Raw genomic sequence first — 25,178 nt, 5'->3', positions numbered from 1 at the left:
ACAGTAAGGGATGAAGCGTATGTACGCTCATTAACGAAAAAACGCCCGAAGACTATGGGAGAACTCTACGCTAGAGGAGATAAGTTCATGCAGTCAGAGGACATGATGAAAGTTTCTCAGTTCTCTTCTTCCTCGGCCCCTGCCAAAAAAGGCTCGAGCGCCCTGGGAAAGACGGAGAAAGACTTACCCCCTCCAAGCAAGAAGCAAGGAAGAGTAGAAGGAAAGAATGACAAAAAGAAGGATGATCAATCTAGTAGGAAGACTGACCAGGGTCCAGTCCCTCGGTATAGTTCCTATACTCCTCTTAATAATTCATTGCATAATATCCTTCTTGAAATAAGTAACAGGGATATACTGAAGTGGCCTAAGAAAATGAGGGCCCCGGCAGAAAAGCGTACTTCAGATAAGTATTGCCTGTTCCATAGGGATCATGGTCATGACACTGAAGAATGTAGGCATCTCAAGGATGAGATTGAAGGCCTCATAAGGCGAGGCTACCTGAAGCAGTTCACTTCAGATAGAGAAGAAAAGAGAAGAAGAACCGATGGTGATGATAGGGATAACGACCGAAGGAGACAAAGAAGAAGGGATAGGTCTCCTCGTCACCAAAGGGGGACTGCTGGGACAATCGGAGTTATTGTAGGAGGTCTGGCCGCAGGAGGAGAAAGCTCCTCCGCTAGAAGGGCTTATGCTCGAATAAATGCAGTAAGTAAGGAAAGAAAGAAGCTGAGAAGGGATGAAGAAAAAATTATTTTCTCAGAAAAAGATGCTGAAGGTATCCAGGATCCACATGATGATGCCCTAGTGATAGAAGCAGTCATCGCAAATTTCACAGTGAAAAAGGTTCTGGTGGATAATGGAAGTGCAGCAGATATCTTGTTCTATCACGCCTTCAAAGAGATGAAGATCTCAGAAGAAAAATTGAAGAACTTTTCGGTTCCTTTATATGGGTTCGCAGGGGAATCCATAGTTCCCAAGGGAGTCATATCCCTACCTGTTACTCTGGGAACCTATCCAAGGACGGTTATGCATATGATCGATCTTCTTGTAGTAGATGTTCAATCCCCCTACAATGCCATCATTGGCAGACCATTGCTGCACAAGGTTCGGGCGGTGGTCTCTACTTACCACCTCAAAATGAAGTTTCCAACTTCTAATGGGGTAGGAGAAGTGAGTGGGGATCAGAAGTTAGCTCGAATGATGTACTATACGGACTTGAAGGACAAGAAGAAGACCTACATATCAGTTGGAAGCTTAGATGTTCGGGAAGAAGAGAAGATACTAAAGCCAACACCGGTTGAAGCACTTCTTCCAATAACTGTGGAGAAAGGAACTGAAAAGAAGTTATTTCTAGGGTCTCTGTTAAATAATAAGTTAGCTGAGGAGGTAACCAAGCTCCTCCTCTCTAACATAAAGAACTTCGCATGGAGTGCGCATGAGATGCCAGGAATTAGTAGGGAAGTCATCTCCCACAGTTTGAGCATCATACCGGGGACTAAACCGGTCAAACAGAAAAAGCGTAACTTCGCCCTAGAGAGACAAGCTGCTATCAAAGAAGAAGTGGGGAAGTTACTTGAAGCCGGTTTCATCCGAGAGGTGCGGTATCCAGATTGGTTGGCCAATGTGGTCATGGTAAAGAAGGCAAATGGAAAGTGGCGTATGTGCGTTGACTTCACGGATCTAAACAAAGCTTGTCCTAAGGACTGCTATCCTCTTCCTAAGATTGATCAATTAGTGGATGCAACTTCAGGCCACGAACTCCTTAGCTTCTTGGATGCTTATTCGGGGTACCACCAGATCAAGATGAACCCAAGAGATGAGGAGAGCACCTCATTCATAACTCCAGAAGGGACATATTGCTATAAGGTTATGCCCTTCGGACTTAAGAATGCTGGTGCCACTTATCAAAGGTTGATAAACCATGTCTTTGCTGATCAGATAGGAAAATCAGTAGAAGCATATGTAGATGATATGGTCGTGAAGAGTAGAAGGGCGGAAGATCATCCTTCAGATCTTCAAAAAGTGTTTAACACTTTAGATAAATTTCAAATGAAGTTGAACCCAGACAAATGCGCTTTTGGAGTAAGCTCAGGAAAATTCCTGGGCTTCCTTGTCACTAGTAGAGGAATCGAAGCAAACCCAGAGAAGGTTGAAGCCATTCTTCAGATGGAACCTCCGAAGTCTCCGAAAGAGGTTCAGAGATTAACGGGAAGAGCAGCGGCACTTGGGAGATTCCTTGCTAGGTCGGGTGATAAGTGTAGACCCTTCTTCCAGGCCTTAAAAAAGGCCAAGGAATTTCAATGGACTGAAGAGTGTCAGAAGGCATTTGAGGGTTTAAAGGAATACCTCGGACATCCTCCTCTACTAACATGTCCAAAAGATGGAGAGGTATTGTACTTGTACCTTGCTACGACAGATCAAGCAGTAAGTGCAGTCCTTATCCGGGAAGAAGATAAAATTCAGAAGCCAGTGTATTATGTCAGTAAGGTCATGATAGATGCTGAGACTCGTTATACCGAGGCAGAGAAATTTGCTTTAGCATTGGTTACTGCGGCTCGAAAATTAAGACTCTACTTCCAAGCCCATACTGTAGTAGTTCTTACTGACCAACCATTGAAGAACATACTTCAGAAGCCGGACACATCAGGAAGATTGATAAAGTGGTCCATTGAGTTGAGTGAGTTCGACATTCAATATAAACCAAGACATGCGATTAAGGCTCAAGCCTTAGCAGATTTTGTTGTTGAATGTCGTCGCCCAACCTTAGTGACACTAACCGAAGAGGACTACCCAAAATGGAACCTTTACGTTGATGGTTCTTCTAACCAAGAGGGTAGCGGAGCCGGAGTACTCCTCTTCGGTCCGGGGGGCATATGTATTGAACATGCACTTCATTTTCACTTCAAAGCGTCAAACAATGAAGCAGAATACGAATCGGTACTAGCTGGATTGAGACTTGCTGTCGAACTTGAAGTTAAGTATTTGTTGATCAACAGTGACTCTCAGCTAGTAACTGAACAAATGAAGGGAGACTATGAGGCGAGAGGCTCAAATATGGTCAAGTACTTAGCTGCGGTTAAGAAATTACTGGCCAAGATTCCCAAGGTAGAGATCAATCGAATACCTAGGGAGGAAAATGCAAAAGCAGATGTCCTTGCTCGATTAGCTTCAGCCTATTCAGCCAAAGGACCTACTTCGGTCAGAATTGAAGTACTTCCTCAACCAAGTATTTCGGCTGAACTAGAAGTTGCTCCGGTTGAAGCTGAACCAAGTTGGAAGGACCCAATCAGAGAATTCCTGCTTGAAGGGAAACTTCCTGAAGACAAGAATGAAGCAAGGAGTCTCCGGAAAAGGGCAGCAAGATATACTCTGATTGATGGAGAATTATACAGAAGATCCTTCACACTTCCATACCTGCGATGTTTGGCGCCCAGAGAGGCCGATTATGCCCTAAGGGAAGTGCATGAAGGAATTTGTGGAAGTCACATAGGGGGAAGAACATTAAGTTATCAGGTGCTACGTTGTGGATACTACTGGCCTACAATGGTGTCGGACGCCAAAAAGCTTGTTCAAAAGTGTGATAAATGTCAAAGGCATTCTCACGTACCCCACCTTCCTCCTAGTCAGATGGTGCCCATTCAAAGTCCCTGTCCATTTGCTCAGTGGGGTATGGACCTTCTAGGACCATTCCCACCAGCATCGGGTCAAAGGACATATCTTATAGTAGCCGTGGACTACTTCACTAAGTGGGTAGAAGTGGAGCCACTTGCCACTATTTCTGAGAATAAGGTAATAGACTTCATCTGGAGAACCATTGTCTGTAGATATGGGATACCAAGAGCCCTTATTGTTGATAACGGTAGACAATTTGTTGGAGGAAAGATGAAGAAGTTATGTGAAGAATTGGGGGTTGATCTCAGAGTCACTTCGGTCAGTCACCCACAAGCTAATGGGCAAGCCGAAGTGACAAACCGAGTGATCCTCCAAGGTTTGAAAACCAGACTGGATAGTGCCAAAGGAAGATGGGTGGAAGAACTACCGAGTGTGCTATGGTCCTATCGAACAACAGCACGGACTTCTACTGGAGAAACACCCTTCTCCCTGGCATTTGGCTCCGAAGCCGTGATACCTGTAGAAATTGGAATCCCATCTACAAGGATCATTAACTTCAATATCCAAGAGAATAATGAAGCACTTCTGAATAATTTAGACTTGGTGGAGGAAGTTAGAGAAGAGGCTCGAATCAGAACTGCTGCGTACAAGCAGAGGACGGCCCGGTATTACAACCGAAGGGTCAAAGAAAGAAAGTTCAACCCAGGGGACCTTGTCTTAAGAAAGAAGGAGGCCGCAGGACAACACCCCGGAAAGTTAGGGGAGACGTGGGATGGACCTTTCAAAGTAATTGAAGCATTCAAGGAAGGAACCTACAGGATTGAAGACCCAGAAAACCCTGGGAAGAAGATGCGTCCTTGGAATGCTGATAATTTACGCAGATATTTTGTTTAGTTGAACAAAAATTTTTCAATAAGTTGTTACTTGTTAATCAGCTTAATAAAACAACAGTTCAGAAGTTGTTGCATAATCTCTTCATCCCAAAATAAGACCCTTCGGTCCAAACAGGCCCTTCGGCCCAAAACTTAGAAAAATTTTCTAAGTCTCAAAATTAGGTCATTTCGGCCCTTAGACCCTTCGGTCCAAACAAGACCTTCGGTCCAAACAGGCCCTTCGGCCCAAAACTTAGAAAAATTTTCTAAGTCTCAAAATTAGGCCACTTCGGCCCTTAGACCCTTCGGTCCAAACAGGCCCTTCGGCCCAAAACTTAGAAAAATTTTCTAAGTCTCAAAATTAGGCCACTTCGGCCCTTAGACCCTTCGGTCCAAATAAGACCCTTCGGTCCAAACAGGCCCTTCGGCCCAAAACTTAGAAAAATTTTCTAAGTCTCAAAATTAGGCCACTTCGGCCCTTAGACCCTTCGGTCCAAACAGACCTTCGGTCCAAACAGGCCCTTCGGCCCAAAACTTAGAAAAATTTTCTAAGTCTCAAAATTAGGCCATTTCGGCCCTTAGACCCTTCGGTCCAAACAAGACCTTCGGTCCAAACAGGCCCTTCGGCCCAAAACTTAGAAAAATTTTCTAAGTCTCAAAATTAGGCCACTTCGGCCCTTAGACCCTTCGGTCCAAACAAGACCTTCGGTCCAAACAGGCCCTTCGGCCCAAAACTTAGAAAAATTTTCTAAGTCTCAAAATTATGCCACTTCGGCCCTTAGACCCTTCGATCTTGAAGTGTATACTTCATCCGAAGCCAACCCTTCGGCCACGACAAGTACTTCACGCACGAAGTACACTTCAAGCATTCACAACAAAGTAGAGCGAACTGAATATGAAAAGAGAAAGATATCATTACCAAAAGATACTTAATCGTTTACACAAAAAAAAAAAAAAAAAAAAGGAGCTAAATATCTTCAACTGAAGGAGGCAGTTCAGTCTCTGAAGGTTCATGCAGGCTAGCTTCAGGCTGGATAAGATCAGGAGGATTTGAAGGAGGAACATCCTCAGGAGTAAAGGCACGAACTTCACCTGGCTCAGTTGCTTGAATAGGAGAATCACCTTCAGCAGGGATGACACGAGGAGGATCTTCATCGGATGTGACTGCGGTAAGGTCAACAGTTGAAGGGAGTTCATCCCCCTCCTCGAAATCTTCTTCAGAGTCCTCCTCATCTTCAGCCTGGCCACGTACTTCATCCTCAGCCCTAGCAAGTTCAGCATATATGTCTTCCTTTGATTCCTCCAGTCCATCCTTCCCAACAAGAACGGGGCAAAGCTTGTCAAGAATACTTGGATCCTGCCCAGCATCAATCAAAGCCTTCCTAGCCATCTTGAAGGCACCACGACCACCAAAGTAGCCTTCTTGACGAAGAGTCAATTTGAACTCCTCTGAAGCTTTGAACTCCCGGACCCCCAGGTCCTTGCCTTCAGCAATCGCCTTCACTCGGTCAACTTCAGCAGCTTTTGAAAGCCTAGTAACCTCAGCCTCCAGCCTGAATTTTTCCTTACGGTATTTGAGCTCCTTGGCGTTAGCAGCATTTAGAGCTTCGGTCCTCTCAGTCAGTTCGACCCGAAATGTCTCTAGCTCAGCTTCAGCTTTCGCCTTCGCCATGGCAGCTGCTTCGGCCCTTTCAATTGCTGCCGTTTCATTGTGAGCCATGTTCGCTATGCCTCCAGGAAGTGTAGCAAGAACAGAGACAACCTTCATAGGCATAATAAACTTCAGTACTTCGGGACCAATTTCATCTGTAAAAATACTAAGTCAAAAAAGGAGAACCGAAGTTAAATAAAATTATTATACCTTCATAGCTGCAACGTTCAGCTCTGACACCTTGTCTGACAAAGCAAGCGCTTCGTATCGACTGAAGTCAGCCGGAGTTGGAGCCTTCGCAACCATCCTACCCGCAATGGTTGGGTTATTGGCAGAATCACTCACCAGAACATCCCAGTTCGGGGTATGAACAGTGAGATCTTCAATATCCATCCTTCGTGGAGGTTGGGTCACTGGAAGAGGGATGTTGACATAATCTGAAGTCCGAGAGGGGTTCGAGCTCAGTTGAGTCACCCTGACCGAACTGTGAACAGTTGTGGGAGCGTTGAGCACGTTGGCTGCAGCAGAAGTCTCTCCCGTTGTATTCTTCCTCGAACGCTTCGGGTTCGGCTTCCTCCTGTTTCCCTTACCAATGCCGTGCTTCTTGCCCTTCGAAGCCCCAGCGCTGAACATGTTGACGTAGTCCTCCATGCTCGTCATATCTGCACAAGGGATGACCGAACATGTTAATAAAGAAGTAATATAGACAAGTGAATTTCTCTAAGTCTAAAAAGACCAACCGAAGCACACCTCTCTGAAGAATGACCGAAGAGTAGGTATACGTAGAGTCAATCTTACTAAAAGATAGGTTGACCGAAAGGGTTGGGAGGAAGGTAGGATTTTAGTCGGTCCAGTAAATCCCTATCTGTCTCATGCCTTAGCTCGCGAGGGTTATTGAAATGAAAGATGTGTGGAATGCCGAACTCAGTTCGAAAAGGGAGGTGTTCTCCAGGTTGAAGAGGCGCCTTCACAAAGAAGTAACCCTTCTTCCAATCCCTGATTGAAGCCTGATAATGAGGAGACTCAATGGGTGGCCGAAACTGGAAGTAGTATAGACCGACCTCCCTACCATGGCGACTTAATCTGAGAACGTGTTGGATGATAAAAGAATTGAAGTGTATAGTATATTTGACACAAAGGTTAAGAACGGTATTAAGGAAGAGCCAGGAGTTCGGGGCTAGAAGTGCGGGACAAATATTGAAGATACGGAAAAAACTTGTCAATGCAGGAGGATATGGAATCCTTGCACCGTATTTTACGGAATGGAGCGAGACGGCGAATTCCCCTTCCTTTGGATGAAGGGGGTGTTCGTCTGAAGGTATACGACGGCATGCCCAGGGGATACCGAAGTCCCTCTTGATATTTGACACCCCATGATCATCCAATCCTGAACCGGATAAACATGTCGGTTCGGAATCAACCTCGTCTCCCCCCGCTTGTTGATTTGGGGGAAGCTCACTTCGATCAGCAACTTCGGGATAAGAGAACTGAAGGACTGAAGCCTCGTTAAGGCCGGGGGTAGGAGAATCGATGATATTCACTTCAGAGTCAGACGCAGTCCGTTCACTCGAAGTAGAGGAAGAGGACGCGTTCCCCGAAGAGGAAGATGAAGTGGAGGAACTTAGAGACATAATAAAAACAAAAACAATAGAAGGAAGTAAAGACTGACCTTATGGTATGGAAACTGAGAGAACTAGAGATTGAAGTATGTTCAGTTTTGCAAAGGAAGGCTTCGGTCGGTCAGTCAGATTAAACGCTCTAAATAGTAAAAATGAGGCGAGTAAAAATCGAAGAGAACTGCAGGCCACCTATTTATATAGGAGGAAGATCTGATCTAACGGTGCGTAGGTTGAGACGCTCTGCATCCTTCGATCTTGTCCGCAAAGATGAACCGTCGAACAAACATTATTACACTCATACTCAGTTCATCATTAAGATACCTCGGTACGAGTGTGGGGGGCAACTGATATTCCCAAAATACCCCCACTAATGGGAGAAGGCCACGTAGCAGAATAAGTTCCGGTGAGGACAATACGGGTGACGTACCGAAGGGTACACTTCGGTACTCGACCGAAGTGTATACTTCTGCACTATCAGACCGAAGACCACACTTCGATAACCGTACTACAGAAGCATGTACGCACGAAGTCCAACTGATGGAGAGTCCTCATAGGACGCCAATTCTAGACAGAGTCTTACTCCCCTTTGGAAAGGTATACGGATGGAATTTACCATCCGAGAAACCCTCTGGAAAACCAATGAGAGAGAGTCTGACTCCTACTACAACTCAAACACTTCAAACTCATATAAAAGGGGAACCTCTGCCCTCAGGTAAGCTATCTAACTCCTGCACTCTAAAATACTTACTGAGCAAGAGGCAACGCTCGAAGCAACGAGCCATCCTCCCAAGTTTAGTACCGTACTGACTTGAGCGTCGGAGAGGTCCCCCCGAGTACACCCTCGGGGCCCTACCGAAGCTTACGTTCGCTCCTTGTGCAGGAAGGAAGGAAGAGATCACGTACCAGCAAAGGAGAAATTAGTTATTTCAGCTCAGTCTGACTTGGCTGATTTGTCTGATAGGGTAGACCTGTTTTAGACATCATCAGAGTTATTTTGCAATTTCTCATAATGAACTTTAATCCCAGCCATTGATAACCGTGAAGTCATCGGCATCAAAAGGTGACTCTTTTATTCCCGTAGCAAGCTCCATATTTGAAGTCCTCCACCCGTCCTACTATATTAACGTTAAAATCGACGGAAAAATGGCACGTTTGTTTGTGCATTTAGGGTTTAGGAAGAGATTGTTTCCAAGTTACTCTGTGCAGTAAGTCGTCCTGTCCACCTTCCTGCACAGGCGAACCGGTCAGATTGTCTTCGCGAGTAAGATTCTTGCTACCTAGACAAGCGAAGATCAGTGGGAAGTCGAATAGTTTCAGAGATGATGAGAGGGGGTAGAAGTACTGGTAACTACACAAATCCGTGCTTGACGATGCATCAGCCGTGGGCTTCATTGCTGATTTATGGGATTAAGCGCATCGAAGGCCGATCGTGGCCTGCTCCCATTCGAGGTAATCACACTAGACCCACCCCTTAATTCATTGCCAAATTTAAATATCCCATTCGATTAAGGGGGAACTTTGTCTTTTGTGGGTAGTTTGAGCTATAAGTACTTAATGAAGTGGAGTCTTTCAGAGTGTTGGGATATCTTGCGTCAAGGTAGTTTGAGGGCTAAGTAAGTTAATGGAGTGGAGTATTTGAGTTCTTGGAATATGGTCCGTTTGCTTGTCCAGAAAAGAAAAGTGGGAAAACAGGAGAAAGTAAAGTCTGGATGTTGGAATCTCTGTTTGTATACTTTCGAGAAAGCTATATAGCATCAAATTATTTGTTGGTTTATTCAATTTACTGTCTCCAACATTGTGTTGGTTATTTACTCGCGTTAATTCAACATTGTGTTGTAGCCAACATGGCAACGACAGCTGAAATTGTTTATTAGAGGTGTTGTCGTAGAATAAGAGTGTTTGGATGATGGTTTTCAACTGCACCAAGAAACTTATGGTTAAGAGGAGTAGCTTCATAAACTGTTTTCCATACTTTGTAGGCTCATTGTTTTTCAACTCCACTAAGTCTCTTTGTTGACTCATTGATTTCCTAGATGTTTGACTTTTCTTATATCATCTGTGGTCATGGTCTTAATAGCATGTTTTGGTGAGAGTACCTTTGTTATTGTCAAAGACCATGCCCCAAAAATTTTCTTTATACGTCATCCAGTCTCTTGTTTACAGAAGTTGTGATAGAAAATAAAAATATGTATATACTTTGAAAGTTGGTTAGGATGATATTTATGAATGTCAATATTCCTCCTTTAGAAAACAAGACTTCTTTTCCATTTATCTTCTCATAACTTTCCACCACCAAGTCCCAAATTCTAGTATCTTTTGTGTTCGTGCGAAGTGGAAGGTCAAAAATACATGATGGCATAGAGCCAATAATGCTTGAAAGCAGGTCAGCCTCTACACCTCACCAATCGGTACATGCTCACAATTGCTCGAGTGCACTTCGAGGCCCTTAACAGCTTCGAGACAAATGAGAAGACATGTCAAGTTAAGAATATCTGGATATGGTTTTTTATGCCTCGGAAAATATAATGGTGTTTCCCATATTTTAGGTTTCCTAATTCCTAATTGCATTTGCATAAATAACAACTGAGAAGACATGTCAAGTTAAGGATAGGATTTTTATCTGCCTCGGGAAATATAATGGTGTTTGCCATCTTTTAGGTTTCTTGATAGCATTCGCATAAATATTTGTAAAGATTAGCTTTCAGACCTGGTAAATCTTAGGTGATATGAAAGGGGTATCTTTAAGGACTCTTGGTATTTAATGCCAACTCAAACTGCTTCATTACTTTTGTGAAGGATTTCTGGTACAATCTTAAGAAGACATTGGTATTGAAATTACTATAGAATGGAACTGTTTGATGGATAGAGTTCTTACTTGAAACTACGACAACTGAAGTACGAAACTACTGTAAATTTATCCATCTAAGGAATTTGGGCATAATAGACATATTTTATGGCCTGATTATTTATCAGCTTATTTAAAATCAGGAAGTGAGAAAAGCTTGGGAACTTCATTTTGGAGCTCATTAAATGCTTTTGTGCAGTATGTATATGTCTGTTCTTTTCCGTTAGGTGTAAGTCATTGTTTGCAAAACTATTGGTGTAGTATGTGATCGATTCTATTCTAGTCTATTTCTCTTTGGGCATGACTTCCAAGGGAAGGGATTGAGGTGGGCTTTCCCGTTCCTTTTCCATATTGTGGAGGTGTTGCTAACCATATTGTGTCTTGTCTTTCTAAAGGTCGCCTTTGGATACATGCCGCTAGTAAGATTCCAGAGGAAGCAACAATCAAAGCAATGGAAGACTTTTATAGAGAAATTTATTCAGTAAATGGAATTACTGATCTGAAGTTTCCTGAACATTATCCTGTTTCAAGACTTCTAGGTACTTGTAATCTGGAATTTATGCAAATGTTTCTAATATATCCTCTTCATTTATGTTTTGTGTGTTTTTAGTTCGGCCAGCAATTTGTTTGACTATGATACCTTGCATGTGTGCTTTCATGTGTTGGACTGATAAGATACTCGGACCTGCCTTTTTTATTAACTAACCTACATTTTTAGTGCCCAATTTGCATTTTAACATGGCACACTATAAAATCTATGAGTCCTTAAGTTTCCCTGACTATTTTCAAGTTATGCAAGATTATGCAGGGGGCAAAGCAATACAGAAGGACAAAAGCCAAAAGTCAAAGAAACTTCTGTGGTTTATTTGGAACTTTTATAGTCTTTTACCACAAAAACCAAATATCAAAGAAACAAGAGTCGTGGTTTGTATGGAACTTTATAGAGTTTTTTTTCCCGCTAGATTTAAGTTTTCTTTTTATATTTCTTGACTTTAATAAGTTGTCTTTGATTTTTAGTCGTAGGGAATTGATGGAGTTTCTACATTTTGAAATTGATAATTATAGGTACTATTATTGGTGTTTTATCATCATATCCTATCAAGTCTAGACCTAATCAAGGAGTTGGAATCTAACATAGGGGATTAAGACCTGCCTCAACGGAAAGGTTCCCACCCTACGACGCAGCAATCCTGGGTTTGAACCTCCCTACCACAAACTTATGTACACAAAACAATAAATGTAAACCTAATTTAAGTATTTTCTTAAGACTCTTTGTAAGCAACTGTTTTTTATCAATAATATAGAACTTTAGTAGTTTGAATCCTAGATGCTCTAAAGGATCTAATTATCTCATTCCTTCTTCACCTTTACACGTTTTTGCCTCAACTTTGCTACATCTAGTTGTTGGTATTCCATTTTTTCTGTCTAACAATAATGTAGTCATTCAATTTTTGTTCCAAAATTGATTTGTGGATGGATCTTTTTTTGTCATCACAGTTGTCAACCTATCTTATTCTATCTATATGGTTGTGTGGTCATGTTGCAAACATAGATGATACTACTTATTGTACAGGTATTAGCATTGTATTTTGGTTTTTGCTTCCTTGAGGCTTTGTTGTGCATTCAACATAGAAAATAAAGATGCTAAGAATTTTTTTGAGTGCATTGATATAATTAATTAGTCCAGATTGAATTCATCTCTGATTTGTGATGGGGAGTCCTTTGGATTCTCAATTAAGAGGGCAACATTATTTTCTTTTGTCCGACTGAGAAACATGATCAGCCTGGTATTAGCATGGAGATTGGTCAAAACAGGTTCTTTTGCACAACATAATTCTGTCCGATTTAGATCCAAGACACTGGATGACTGGAATGAGTTCCTTCGACAAATTTATGTAGCCACCTACTCTGGGATCCTTTTTTGTCATGGACTATCAAGATATTCATTGCTTTGTTTGATGTTTTTCTTTATATAATTTATTCTGCCTCTTCTTTTCCTCTCATTTTAAGCATAAACTTCTTACACTGGATGGCTTCATCCCATGATGCAGGATGTGTTGAAGTGGTTGGCTGTGTTAGATGTGAAGAGCTGGCAAACTGGGAGCTTGTACCTGAAGGGGTGGGCAGCTCAGCTTTCCAACCTTGTTGTTCTATGATGTATAAACGAGAAAATTTTGCATGTTCTACATGATATCTAATGTAGACTATTTTTCTGCTCCAGGTGAGGCTTGAAGGACAAACAGATTTTTGCTGGCTCTGTGAACAGCCACAGGTGTGTGTAACTCTAATTTTTCTGTTCATTTGTAGTGATTTTAAACATATTTTGATCTAGCATTTCTGTTAAAACAATTGCAGAAATTGTTGGTTCCTTTTGAAATGCGAGGCTATCAAGGTGTTTATAATTTGGAAAGGAAGGTAAAGTCATAGTATTGTGGCACAAAAGTTGACAAATCTCTGTCTCGCCCTCTGTGTTGTGTACGTATTAAAATTTGGCCCAACTTATGTACCTGCCGCAGATTTTTGAGGCTGCTGTTCGAGGTCTTGTCCCAGTTGAAGCACCAGCACCTGTAAAATTTCCAATCCCTGATCCTCGAGATCCTTTTTCCTTGAAGCCAGGATCTCTTGCAATGCAATTTTCTGAAACTAAAGCATCTTCAGTTGAAAAATCATCAAATCTCAGTGCAGCCATCGCCGGTGCACGAGCTGCAGCTACTCAGTTTAACAGAAACAATCAAAACATCTCAACAAGTAATTTGCAGAGGAGCACACCCAATCCTGTAGATAAAGAGCAAATAACACATGACCACGAGTAAAGCAGTAGCTTCAACAACCTCAGACGTAAGTGACAACACCTTCTAAGGTATGCGGTGATTTGAAATATTTGCAATTATGCATTAAAATTCCAATGGAACATTGGATCTGAATAACAATTATAGAGTTTTGATGTTCTCCTTTTTCATGCTATAGTCTCCCATATTTGATGATCTGCTTAATATTTAATGACATGTCGAAATCTTCAGCTTTAATTATTGATTTACTTACCTCAACTTTGTGGGCTCACAGATCTTTCCAGTGCAATAAAAGGGCTGAAATTATCATGAATGAAAGCTGATTCTTGTATGAGAGACTTATGTATACCACCAGGAGAGCACCTTTAGTCTTGAAATTTGCTCTTTGATATTCCAACGCAGAGAGTTTTCCAGTCTTGAAGGATTGTGTTCTTTCTTTATTATTTTGTATCAATAGGCTAATTTAGTTCTTTGTGGAGGCTGTCCTTGTTATAAAGCTTACAATTGCGTGGCATTACATATTTTAGAGGTTTGTAAGCCGTCTTATGAAACCTAGTGTCTTTTGTTCCAGTTATCACAAATGCTGAGATGGACGCACGTGATTTTATATAGAACGTGTGAGGCCACGATTCACCATGGATCGTACTTCCATGACAAAAAAAAAAAAGAAAAAAAGAGAGCGATGGGGATTCTTAGTATTTTTGTTTAGATATTAAAAATATGATCATACCATCATTACCTTCATCTCTTTGTTACGTAGAAAACTTTCCTTTCTCGGCAATTTGTAGCCCACATTCAAATCATGTGTCCTTTTTTTCTTGTTGAAGTTGTTACCTTTTTACTTTAAACACGAGACAAGTAGGTTTCTTCAGTTCTACATTTTTAAAAAAAAAAAAAACCATTTGGGGTCGTGTATAATCATGATAACTTGAAACTTCCTCATTTGAAAAAAATTCAAATGGAACTTCCAATTTATTTTTTTTGAAAGGTCCACATGCTACACACAAGTTAAGCCATGCCCGACGGGCATGAAGGCCACCACTGCGAATGGAAAACTACCCAAATCCTAAACCCTCTGGTGAGAATAGAACTCTGGACCTCAAGGTCCTGGGGAGACAACCTGATCAATCAGGCTATCTCCTATTCTCAATGGAACTTCCAATTACCCCCAAATGATACAAGTATAAACATGTCCGGGCCTTAATCAAGATTGGATTTAGAACGTACTTAATTAATCAAATCCATATTGATTTAAATCTAGACAAGTAAATTGAATAACAATCTAATTCGGGTTAGGGTTCGAAAAATTAAATTGGATAAGATTTGTGTTTGAACTCGGATTCGATTTTAAACCGAACAAAAAATTTGTTTTTGGATCCATATTTCAGACATATAATTTATTTTCAAACTTATTTTAATCAGGACAAATTCGATAATCCAGATGGGACGAAGTTTTACCACCCTTTAATGTGAATAGAATTCAATATCTTTTCGAATTGATATGATTTGACTCTAGAAAGATCTAACAATTCACCCAAAATGGTTGACAAGCTGGACCCCAAATGCACCCAACATGTACATATATGTGTATCTATATATTATGGTGAGAACTGAGAAGAACGTGAAGTGAGGAAGAGTCCAAAAACACATCACGAGCCATTACAAGACAAACCCAAGGATCCAACCTCCACCATATGCATGCATCTTCCCTGTACCTAAAAATTCAGGGCCGTGAAGCAAAACCAAGCAAAAGCTCCATCTCTCATTCAGTACTTTCTCTTCAACATTAATGGCTAGACTCACATGGAAGTTAGCTCTTATAATCTCTTTTCCCTTAATGGCCCTCACTTTCTTATACATTCCCGTCCATGCCCTTAACATTGGTGTTCAAACTACTGGCTCTGCTATCTCTCTGGTATGTTCTTCACCAGCAAACCCCCAAATTTATATTATTATGTGTTTTTTTTTTTTTAAATATAATTACTTTTAAATTTATGCAGAGTAAAGAATGTAGTACAAAATGTGAGTCAGATTTCTGCACAGGTAATTAAATCTGTGGTTTAATTTAATTAATTACCACTAAATAATTCATTTAGATTTAGATTTAGATTTTTTTTTTACCTTTTTTGTCAAATAGTTGCTCCATTTCTGAGATATGGAAAGTACTGTGGGCTGTTATATAGTGGATGCCCAGGGGAGAAACCTTGTGATGGACTTGATGCTTGTTGTATGAAGCATGATGCTTGTGTCCAATCTAAGAACAGTAAGTCTATGTTCATCTTTTCTTCAACATATATGCATATTTTTTTCGAACTAAGCAGATGCAAGAACAACTACACACACCACCCGTGAGTATTACATCACAGGCTTCAAAGATGTGTGGTAGAGAGAACTTATATACTACTTAAGAGGAACACACACAACCGATGTGGGAGTTTTGCTGTGTTATTTTCACAGGAAACTGCTACCAACATCACACACACACACACATAGGCTACTGCCGTTTTTGTTTTTGTTAAATTTTCTGATGAATTTTAGGCAAAAAAGAGCCTCTTTAGACAAAGTAATGTGATGAACCTTAATCTTATGTAATCACACATTAGTTGCTTCCCTTTTTTCTGAATTCAAAAAAAAAAAAGAGGGTTCTGGGTTCAACTCTCAGATCATGTCTAGTTGAATTTCTTGGATGAGTTTCTCATTAAGGGGAAAAAAAAAAGAGTTGGGTATTTCTTTCTTTTTAAACATAAACAAAAAGATCTTTGTAGGTTTAAGGTGTAGTTTGTGTGAGAAAGAGAGATTTGGGCTTTTTTTTTTAGGGTTCTTGAGATAGAGTCTCTCATCCACACACAACAGTTTGCCCACTCTGAATCTATTGGAATTGGGCTCTCATGGATTTGTCCTCCGTGGATTAGGCCAGGGAATCCCGGCCTCCAAGGTTTACTTGGAAAACCAATTATTGTGTGTTAAGATGATTGGTCCATTTTATATGTTTGATTATATTTCCAACAACTATTGATGTCATAGTTTTAACAATATATATATATATATATATATATATATATATTGTGGAGTAATGTTTGAATGATTGTGTTGGTAGATGATTATCTGAGCCAAGAATGCAGCCAAAACTTGATAAACTGCATGAGCAACTTCAAGAACTCAGGAGGGCATACATTTGCAGGAAACAAATGCCATGTTGAGGAAGTCATTGATGTCATCTCTCTTGTCATGGAAGCTGCCTTGCTTGCTGGAAGATATTTACACAAACCTTAAATGAATCAACACACACAATTTCATGAATCTCAATGTTATAATAACCATCAAAGAATGTCTTTCTTTTGTGTAATTTTTTTTTTCCTCCCTTTTTCCTCCTTGTTAATGGACGATTTCCATACTCATCTCTTTATTGTAGTTCATCAATTTGTTTCAATTTCCCTCCCTCCCTCCCCGTTTGAATGACTAGATTGGACCGACCGGTTCAACCAGTCGAACAATAGAATTGCTGGAAATCGACGAACTGGTGGACCGGTCGATTCAGTTATATTTTTCATTTTATTTAAAAAAAGTTATTTGTATCGTTTGAACTTTGATGACAAGTAACACCCGAGTCAGCAGTTAGAGTGGTAAGAATAGTGCGTATCACTCTGATGATGACAGTTTGAATTCTCCTCTCCCGTTTCAAAAAAAAGAAAGAAAAAAAACTTTGATAACATGTATAACGTGAGCAAGTTGCACTGGAACAAATCCACTTTTGTAACATATAATTATTATTATGTAAAAAAAGAATTTTGGTTTCAAGTAACAATCAAACCGGGAAAAGAAGATGATTGTGGAATCTTTGCATTCAAATCCACCACATCATTATTCATAAATATATTAGCAGCATCTTAAGATGGCATTGTTTTAAAGTTAAGAATGAGGTTCAAACGAGGAAAGGCTTACCTTACGGTGAATACCTAGATATCCACAAGACAAGGAAGGACGTCGTAGTAAATGATGAAAGGCTTCGAAGAGTAAAACAATGATATATATGATATATCCATGAACTTTGCTTAGAAAAGGTTCATAAGGGCTTGCCCGTTTAGGGTGTTGGGTTGGGAGGTGTTGGGAAGTGTTTGTATCAACGGTCCCGAATGCCTCAAATAGTCAAGGGTTGGGAGGTGTTCGGGACGAACCCAACCCTCTTCAACACCTCCCAACACCCTAAACGGGCAAGCTAAAAGTCCGTTGTTACTTGTTACACCTATTCAAGTATATAAGCACTCAAGTAGTCATGTTTAGGAAAGACGTTTCCGGGTTTAAGGGAGAGTTTTGAGGTGTTTCGATTTAGTCAAAGTCATAGATGACACTTGTCAAGCATATCTAAAGGCTAAAACAATGAAAATGTCATTCATATTGCAAAGTTTGCTTGTATCAATTGTCAAATATGGACATAGTAAATTTTATACATGGATTAGGTAAGAATCGAACCCACCAACAGAAGTAAATATTGGAGTCTAAATTCAAATAATACACGTATTTAGCTCGAAAGATTGCCAATAAATAAATTTATAGACAAGGAAACTGCTTGTATGAAATATAAAATTAATGAAAAAAAATTAAAAAAAGGAAATTATTCTATCAAAAACCCTAAACCCTAGAGTCATTGAACTCATGATTATTCTATTACCGCCGCCAAGCCCACTTTTTTCCCCGGATTCAAACCAACTTTTCAATCACTTGCTTAGCTCAAGAACTGATATTGCTTGCTTGGGGTACATTCTTCGTCTTTCTTGCTTTGAGTTTTCTGAGTTTGTTGTTTCTTTTTAGTTACTGAAGATTGATTTGTGAGTGAAAATTATTCTCATAGATTTCCTCTCTTTTCTCTTGAAGTTATTGGTAGAGAGATGTCTGCAGCAGATGAGGCAATCAGAAGGCTATTTAAAGCTTATAAAACAATTTTCAAAATGCTGAGCGATCGTGGTTATTCTGTCGAGGATTCTGAGATGAAATTGACAATGCAGCAATTTGTTGAGAAATTCGGTGAGAAACCGAAGAAGGATGGCCTTTTCATGCGCAAGAACAAGGGAGAGAACTCCTCTGACAAGGTACTTTATGTCTCTATGGCTTGAGTTTCTTTTATATGTTTTTGAACTGATTTTGGTTTTTTTTTTCTCTTTCTATGCATCTATTTGTTTGCTGATTTTGTTGTGCCTGTGCTTCTTTTGAAAAATTGTGCTCCATAAGCGGTTTCAATTTCATTGATTCTTCCCAAAAATATGTATAAAACTCCATCTATCTGCAATTTTCCTGGGACAAATTACACAGAAAAGCTTCTCTAAACCTCTTTTTTGCCCCGTGGCTGAGGTCCAGCAATAAGGGCAATCTTGCCTGGATTAGGCGCCTGACGTCACGGGTTCAATTTCTGTTGTTGGTTGAGTACTGCGACTGATGTGGAGTTTGTGTTGGAGTGCATTGCCGCTATGAATGTAGGAGAGCCCCCAGAATGGGCCGACTCTTGGGTTGGTTCTGGTTTGGGGAAAAAAGAACTCTTTCTTTTTGCCAAATCAATTTCTTCCCTTTAGATCACAATGTTGAATTTCTCTTGAAAAACTGAGGGATAAATATTTGACTAAGTTCCTATTCGTTTAACTTCATAAGGAAGACATTGATCGATGTTGAGGGAAGTGCACATGGTATTTTCAGATTTATGGGTATAGCTTGAACGATTCCTAGTGAAACTTTCTGGCTGTGATGTTTTTCTTTCTCCATCTTATGGAGGCAAAGGCTATAGATTGAGTAGCAGAGAGAGTTATTTGGCACTATCTATGCATCCTTTTCTTTAATATGTGTATTTCATTCCTTTCCTAATATTTTTAATTTTTATTAGGATCACATTTGTGTCTTCTTTCTCGAAGGACAAAAGGTTGGTGTTGCGCAAGTGAGAACTTGCATAGAACGCTTGAAATCAGAGAAGGTTTTCAGTGCAATATTGGTGGTTGAAAGGGCAAAGGGTTTGAGTCCTGGAGTAAACCTTGCAATAAAAGAGGTTTCTACACGCTTCCATATTGATGTTTTTGAGGTGAGCACCGACTCTTCTTCCTTTGGTTGTTTTTCGACGAAATATGTTTGTTTTGCTTGAACATTTTTAGTTCTTACCATTTTCTTCAACAATTTATTTATTCTTAGAAGGTGATCTATTTGCTTGTAGTTTTGTGTTTTAGCCTACCATATTGGTATTACATGTAATGGAAAATAAGCATTATCTTTGCAATCTTCCTCAAAGAGTAGTACCGATGATCGTCTTGTTGGTTAGAATACTAGACCAAGAGTTTAAAATATGTTATGTTGGCATTTGATCCCATTAAATGTGATGGAAGAAAAAGAATGATAGGATACCATATACGTGAGTTCATCAAAACAAGTTGTTGCCTATATTAAGGATCTTTTGAAATCCAAACATGAATTCTGTTTGGATTCAACAAGCATATTTTTTGCTCAAAGTATTGGTTGGCCATTTGTTCATATCTGTAAGGGGGGAAAGCTGCATGACATCAACGTCGGTTCTTCTAGCCGGTTAGTGGCTAACGTGGAACAACTGTGAATTTTGCAAGACATATATATGAGAGATGGTTGGGCGGCCTCTCTTATGGTTAAGTACTTAAGTTAATAACCATGTTCAGAGAGATCTTTCCTAATTGTATTGAATCACAGAGATAAGAGTCTGTGGGTAGCTTTCACTAGACTCTACCTCTGTGGTCACTGGGTGAAGCTTCTACTGAACCATTAATGTCAATCTTTGAATAGGGCTTCTGTAGTAGTTTTTTACTTCGACACTACTACACACAACTTATACAGTTTGGTATAGGAATTGATTTTCATAGTTTTTCAAATGCCTTCAATCATCATTATCATCCGAGCCTTTATCCCAAAATTTTGGTGTCGGCTACATGAGTATGACCTTTATTATAACTGTCATTTTCAGGAGGCAGAGCTGTTGTCCAATATTTCAGAGCATGCACTCGTTCCACCACATACTGTGCTGACAAACCAAGAAAAAAAGGAATTGCTGGACAAGTATCGCGTAAAGGAAGCACAGGTTAGTATTTTACAATCATACTTACTTGACTAACTTCACGAGATTAACTAGTTGAGCTGAATCAGGAATTAGGAACACAAGCAGAAAGATTCTGTTTTACAACCAAAAAATTAATCAACAAGAATTATTGAAGCAGCTAGAAACTTTATCTTGATTGATTGCTGCTTTTCTCTTGATAACGATGTGCTATTTGTTAGCTCTCGTTGTTTGGAACGCTTGGCCAAAATCAACCATTGACTGTAAATAAGCCAATCTCATCTGCCCTATTTTGTTTTATCAAATACTATTCTTCTTTCATGGAAAGTTTTTATGTTCTTGATTGCAGTTGCCGCGCATTCTGGTGACGGATCCACAGGCTAAGTACCATGGCCTAAAGCGAGGCCAAGTTGTCAAGATTGTTCGAGATAGCCAAACTGCTGATACGTATGTTACCTATAGATATTGTGTATAACATTTCACATTATTTAGATCTACTACTATGAAAAACTTGTGTGCGTTGGGAATTATGCCATCTATCTATTATCTATTATTGGGCATGCCATTGAATTTTGTTTACTTGAGGATTAAATAAAATGTCAACAAAATATTTGTCTCGTGCTTTATTACTAGCAGGAATTTAGATTGGAAAAATCGATTTAATACAAGGATTAAATGGAATATCAACCTAAAAGGCTTAGAATACAAGGATTACATGGATTTAATACAATCAAAAAAAATTAGCACATATTCCATTCAATCATAACATTAGAACAGAAAGCCATCTATGCAAGAACATCCCAATCGAACTCTCCTTATAGTCGAAAATGCTAGCATTCTGCTCCTTCCAAATTAGCCAGCAAGTACCTTGAAAGATCAAATGCAGAACAGTTAATTTGGATTTGTTCGGGGCAAGGAGATGCCAAGCCTCAAATTGTGACAACAAATTGAAAGGAACCTAATTCACACCAATTAAATTCCACACCGTACCCCAAACTTTTGACGTCCAGGGAGCAATGCAGCAGAAGGTGAGGAACCGTTTCTTCCTCCGCCTTACAGATGTTGATGCACCAAAAACTGAAATTTTTGGGATAAAATGCATGGCAGTACTTCAAAAATAACCAGCAAAGGAATCATCATGGTATCAGCATGCGTATCCATTACAAGTAAAGGAGAGAGATTTCCCGTACTATTTTCTTAGATTCCAACACACAAAAATTAGGAGAAAAAAAAACCAGAAGTAACAGAAACGATAAGCAGCAGCATCCCATCACATGCCTACGTTGTATTATCAGAAGCAGGGAAAAGTTTGAAGATCAAGAAACAACATCATATGCACATGTAACTAACCAACATAAAATATAACAGGGTGGTGCTTACCAGCAAAAATCACACCAAGGCCATTCAAGTGGTGTGTAATGTTTGTCAAAATCAATCATCTCCAAGTTTTCAATATAAATATATGAAATCGCTTTCAAGTGTAAGAGGTCTCAACTTCACGACTGCAGATTATTCTGAACACGGGAAGTAAGTCTTTGCACAGATGTATCACTAAAAGACCTATCTACCTCCTTGATATTTAATACGAAATCCATGGCTTCTTTATACTTTCTGGCTTTGCAATAGCCATCCACCACTATCTTGTATGTTAATTCATTAGGTCTGCAATTGTTCTCAATCATATACTGAATCACCTCATCCATTTCTGAAAGCATTCCCAGCCCTGCATAGCCTGTCAGAAAAGTATTGTAGGTAAAAAGGCAAGGGCGGATCCCTCCTTTCGTCATCTCAGTGAGAACCCTTATAGCCTCTTGCATCAGGCCCTGCCTGCAGAACCCTTTGATGACAGTGTTATATGAGACAAGGTCGGGTCTTCCACCAGATTTCAGCACTCCCTTGAGAATTTCTTCACCTTTCCAACACTCTCCTGCTCTCGCATACATGTCCATCAAACTGTTATAAGTGACGAGATCTGGATGCAATCCACTTTCATGAATTAACTGAAGCATCTCATGGGCCCGGTCGTAAGAATTGTTTTTTGCATAAATAGAAAGCATGGAGTTGAATAAGACCAAATCAGGTTTATATCCATGCTTTTGCAGAGCTTGAAATGCCCTGTCCATCCCCCTCAAGGATTTGCATTTGAAGTTCACAAGCACAAGAGTTCTCAACAACATCCAACTAGGAAATATATGACCTTTATCAATTTCCTTCTCGATGTTCCGTATCCCTCTCAATTGGCCTCCTTTTGCATAAGAATGGAGCATCAAAGAATATGAGGCCTCATTAGGTCTGAAGCCCTTATTCTTCATGTCTAAAATAAGAGATTCTGCTGCTTTCCAAGCTCCCCTTCGAGCCAAAGCATTAAGAAGGGCATTGTAAGTCGAAATACACGGTGTAAAACCTGCCTTAACCATCTCCTCATGCATTTTTGCAGCATCAATATCGCAGCCACATCTTCCATATGCATTAATCAAAGTATTAAATGTATCTCTATCAGGCTCAAAACCGCAACTTCTCATTTCTCGGCAAACCTGCTTCACATACTCCTGTGTACCCTCATTACCACACATGACAAGCATTGTGTTCCATGTAATACGATTAGGGGCACATCCATTTGTTTTCATTTCACTGAGTATCTTCATCATCTCCTCTGATCTTGACTTCCTGCCTAGCATCCCAAGGACAGTATTGTATGTACACACATTGGGAACACAACCTGCCTCTTTCATCTGGTCAAACAACCTCAAAGCCTTGTCCTGGTTCCCTGCTCTGCCATAAGCATTTATGATTGTAGTATATGTAACAGCATTCGGCGTCACTCCTTTTTGAGCCATTGTCTCTATGACAGACGCTCCTTCCTCATAGAACCCTGCCCTCACATAAGCTGCCACAAGCTCATTGTAAGTCACCGAGTCCGGTGGGCAGTTATTTTCCTCCATTTCTTTCAAGATGCTCAAGGCCTCAGAATAATTCCCTGCCTTCCCAAACACTTGTAGCAAAGCATTATAAGCAACAGTTCCTGGTTTATAACCACGTGATTTCAAGTCGGTAAAGAAGTCTTTTGCTTCTTTAAGCAAACCCTCTCTTCCACCAGCTGATATCACAGTACTGCAAGTAAACTCATCAAATTCAAGTCCTCTGCTCTGCATCTCATCCAAAATGCCTAAGATTTTATTCCAAGAGCAACCCATTTTTCCATAAACATCAAGCATTACATTATATGTGACCAAAGTTGGGCTCAGGCCTATTTCTTTCACTCTTTGAAATATGGCAATGGCTCGCTCATACCTACCAGTGCGAGAATATGCATGGAGAATAGTCGTGTAAGCTCGAACATCAAGTGTGTATTCCTCAAGGGGAATTACATCGAACAGCTTTGATGCAATCGAATGCTGCGACTCTCTACCAAGAATCCTAACAATCGATTCAATCAACTCCTTATCTAACTTCACATTTTCGGAGCTCAAATTCAGTACTGCCCATTCAAACAACAAAAGTGCTCTATCCCAATTGCCTGATAGGTCTAATGCTTTCAAGAGGCCAGTCATATCCGCGTCAAGCAGCTCTAACTTGGCAGAATCAAAGAAACTACTCAAGCTATGTAAGGGTTGTTCAAGAATTGAATTGAGAAGGAACTTACACTTCATCGACAAAAATCCAAAAGACCCATTACAAGGTTTGCCCTCTTCTTTCTCAGCATCGAACTCCGGAACTACAACCACAGAAGTAGGCGTTCGGGGATGGACTTCTTGCTGATGCTTCCAGCTAGGGTCAACGGAAACTCGAAGAGAAGGGAATTGGGAGATGCTTTGGTGAGATTGGTTTATGGTTTTGGGTTTATGGGCAGTGGTGGTATTGGTGGATGAAGACAGGTGAAGTAGTTGTTGCAGGAGGGATTCAAATGAGGGAGAAGACGGTGATTGCGGAGGAAGTGGCAGTGTTAGAGTGCTGAATTTCACTGTTGGCGCTGGTTGTGGTGGTCTATGTGTGGGGATACGATAAACAGGCCTGTTTGGGAATATGGCACCCTCCATTTCTTAGAGCAAAGATAGACAGAGAGAGAGGAAGAGATTCTTAAGACATGATGGGTTTTGTTGAATGAGAGACCGAGGCAGAGGGAGTTAAAGGAGAAAACTGAAAACCCATCTGGATTCAGATAAGAGTGACGATGTATGTATGATGACTACCACTGGTTCTGATTGAAGATGGAATTTTGGGTTGGAAGATTGGTTTTTTATATTTCAAGTTCTAACAGAGAGCGAGTGTGCGAAATAATTTTTATAAAAAATATAATTATTATGGGTAGATTTGGGAGTTTTTTTTAATCGGGGAAGAGGATGGGGCTCGAACCCAGCTTTCGAGATTACATACGATCTAATTCGCTAATTGAGTTTATTCGGGATTCGTCTGATTTATTAATCTATCGAAATAATTATGAAATAATTCGGGTTAGGGTCCGAACAAGTTAATCGGATAATTTTTTTTTTGTTTGGACCCGATTTTAAATCGGACATTTTTTTTTTGTTGGGACCCAAATTTCGGACATATAATTTATGTCCAAACTTGATTTAATACGAATCAAACAAATTCGATCATCCAAACTAGACAAAGTTTTACCACCCCTACTCCTCACCATATTTCAATATATTTTTCAATTTTCATGACCAGAATAGGAATGACAAAAAAACCGATCCGAACACTATCCGCAGGGTACCCGATCCGTTTAAAATCCG

At 40.2% G+C, this 25,178-nt stretch overlaps 4 protein-coding genes across 10 annotated transcripts; 3 read left to right on the top strand and 1 right to left on the bottom strand.

The window, feature by feature from the left end:
• Positions 1–8,746: 8,746 nt before the first annotated feature.
• LOC120005108 (activating signal cointegrator 1) lies at positions 8,747–13,939 on the top strand. 3 transcript variants are annotated; one of them, XM_038854575.1, is made up of 8 exons: positions 8,756–8,814; positions 8,923–9,203; positions 10,995–11,138; positions 12,651–12,718; positions 12,821–12,871; positions 12,955–13,014; positions 13,116–13,459; positions 13,663–13,939. In XM_038854575.1, exons 2-7 carry the CDS (start codon positions 9,074–9,076, stop codon positions 13,410–13,412), a joined length of 750 nt encoding a protein of 249 aa, XP_038710503.1. In that variant the 5' UTR covers positions 8,756–8,814; positions 8,923–9,073; the 3' UTR covers positions 13,413–13,459; positions 13,663–13,939. The 3 variants fall into 3 exon arrangements, with proteins under 3 accessions (XP_038710504.1, XP_038710502.1, XP_038710503.1); XM_038854576.1 differs by having other exon boundaries at positions 8,747–9,203; positions 13,116–13,437; XM_038854574.1 differs by having other exon boundaries at positions 8,747–9,203.
• Positions 13,940–15,003: 1,064 nt separating this feature from the next.
• LOC120006318 (phospholipase A2-alpha) lies at positions 15,004–16,804 on the top strand. Its single transcript, XM_038856329.1, has 4 exons — positions 15,004–15,303; positions 15,389–15,431; positions 15,526–15,651; positions 16,486–16,804. The coding sequence occupies exons 1-4, from the start codon at positions 15,178–15,180 to the stop codon at positions 16,659–16,661; spliced, it is 471 nt and encodes a 156-aa protein (XP_038712257.1). The 5' UTR covers positions 15,004–15,177; the 3' UTR covers positions 16,662–16,804.
• Positions 16,805–17,995: 1,191 nt separating this feature from the next.
• Positions 17,996–21,068, top strand: LOC120006094 (DNA-directed RNA polymerases II and IV subunit 5A-like). Its single transcript, XM_038855977.1, has 5 exons — positions 17,996–18,142; positions 18,261–18,475; positions 19,258–19,449; positions 20,353–20,466; positions 20,792–21,068. Exons 2-5 carry the CDS (start codon positions 18,275–18,277, stop codon positions 20,915–20,917), a joined length of 633 nt encoding a protein of 210 aa, XP_038711905.1. The 5' UTR covers positions 17,996–18,142; positions 18,261–18,274; the 3' UTR covers positions 20,918–21,068.
• Positions 21,062–24,658, bottom strand: LOC120006092 (pentatricopeptide repeat-containing protein At2g18940, chloroplastic). 5 transcript variants are annotated; one of them, XM_038855973.1, is made up of 3 exons: positions 21,823–24,658; positions 21,433–21,720; positions 21,062–21,309 (listed from the first exon to the last, which is right to left on the bottom strand). In XM_038855973.1, exon 1 carries the CDS (start codon positions 24,477–24,479, stop codon positions 21,939–21,941), a length of 2,541 nt encoding a protein of 846 aa, XP_038711901.1. In that variant the 5' UTR covers positions 24,480–24,658; the 3' UTR covers positions 21,062–21,309; positions 21,433–21,720; positions 21,823–21,938. The 5 variants fall into 5 exon arrangements, with proteins under 5 accessions (XP_038711901.1, XP_038711902.1, XP_038711903.1 ...); XM_038855974.1 differs by having other exon boundaries at positions 21,433–21,551; XM_038855975.1 differs by having other exon boundaries at positions 21,433–21,519.
• Positions 24,659–25,178: the final 520 nt, after the last annotated feature.

Source organism: Tripterygium wilfordii, chromosome 9 (genome assembly GCF_013401445.1).
Source record: "Tripterygium wilfordii isolate XIE 37 chromosome 9, ASM1340144v1, whole genome shotgun sequence".
Taxonomy (NCBI): Eukaryota; Viridiplantae; Streptophyta; class Magnoliopsida; order Celastrales; family Celastraceae; genus Tripterygium; species Tripterygium wilfordii.
This window is presented reverse-complemented; position numbering and strand designations above follow the sequence as displayed.

What these genes read in the sequence shown, in the direction of transcription:
- LOC120006318 (XM_038856329.1), top strand. Translation starts at nt 15,178, where the DNA reads ATGGCTAGACTCACATGGAAGTTAGCTCTTATAATCTCTTTTCCCTTA. An exon ending in CTGGCTCTGCTATCTCTCTG is followed by an intron (nt 15,304 to 15,388) that starts GTATGTTCTTCA and finishes AAATTTATGCAG; the next exon opens with AGTAAAGAATGTAGTACAAA. An exon ending in TGAGTCAGATTTCTGCACAG is followed by an intron (nt 15,432 to 15,525) that starts GTAATTAAATCT and finishes TTTGTCAAATAG; the next exon opens with TTGCTCCATTTCTGAGATAT.
- LOC120005108 (XM_038854576.1), top strand. Translation starts at nt 9,074, where the DNA reads ATGATGAGAGGGGGTAGAAGTACTGGTAACTACACAAATCCGTGCTTG. An exon ending in GGCTCTGTGAACAGCCACAG is followed by an intron (nt 12,872 to 12,954) that starts GTGTGTGTAACT and finishes AAACAATTGCAG; the next exon opens with AAATTGTTGGTTCCTTTTGA. An exon ending in TTTATAATTTGGAAAGGAAG is followed by an intron (nt 13,015 to 13,115) that starts GTAAAGTCATAG and finishes TACCTGCCGCAG; the next exon opens with ATTTTTGAGGCTGCTGTTCG.
- LOC120006094 (XM_038855977.1), top strand. Translation starts at nt 18,275, where the DNA reads ATGTCTGCAGCAGATGAGGCAATCAGAAGGCTATTTAAAGCTTATAAA. An exon ending in TCCATATTGATGTTTTTGAG is followed by an intron (nt 19,450 to 20,352) that starts GTGAGCACCGAC and finishes TGTCATTTTCAG; the next exon opens with GAGGCAGAGCTGTTGTCCAA. An exon ending in ATCGCGTAAAGGAAGCACAG is followed by an intron (nt 20,467 to 20,791) that starts GTTAGTATTTTA and finishes TCTTGATTGCAG; the next exon opens with TTGCCGCGCATTCTGGTGAC.
- LOC120006092 (XM_038855972.1), bottom strand. Translation starts at nt 24,479, where the DNA reads ATGGAGGGTGCCATATTCCCAAACAGGCCTGTTTATCGTATCCCCACA.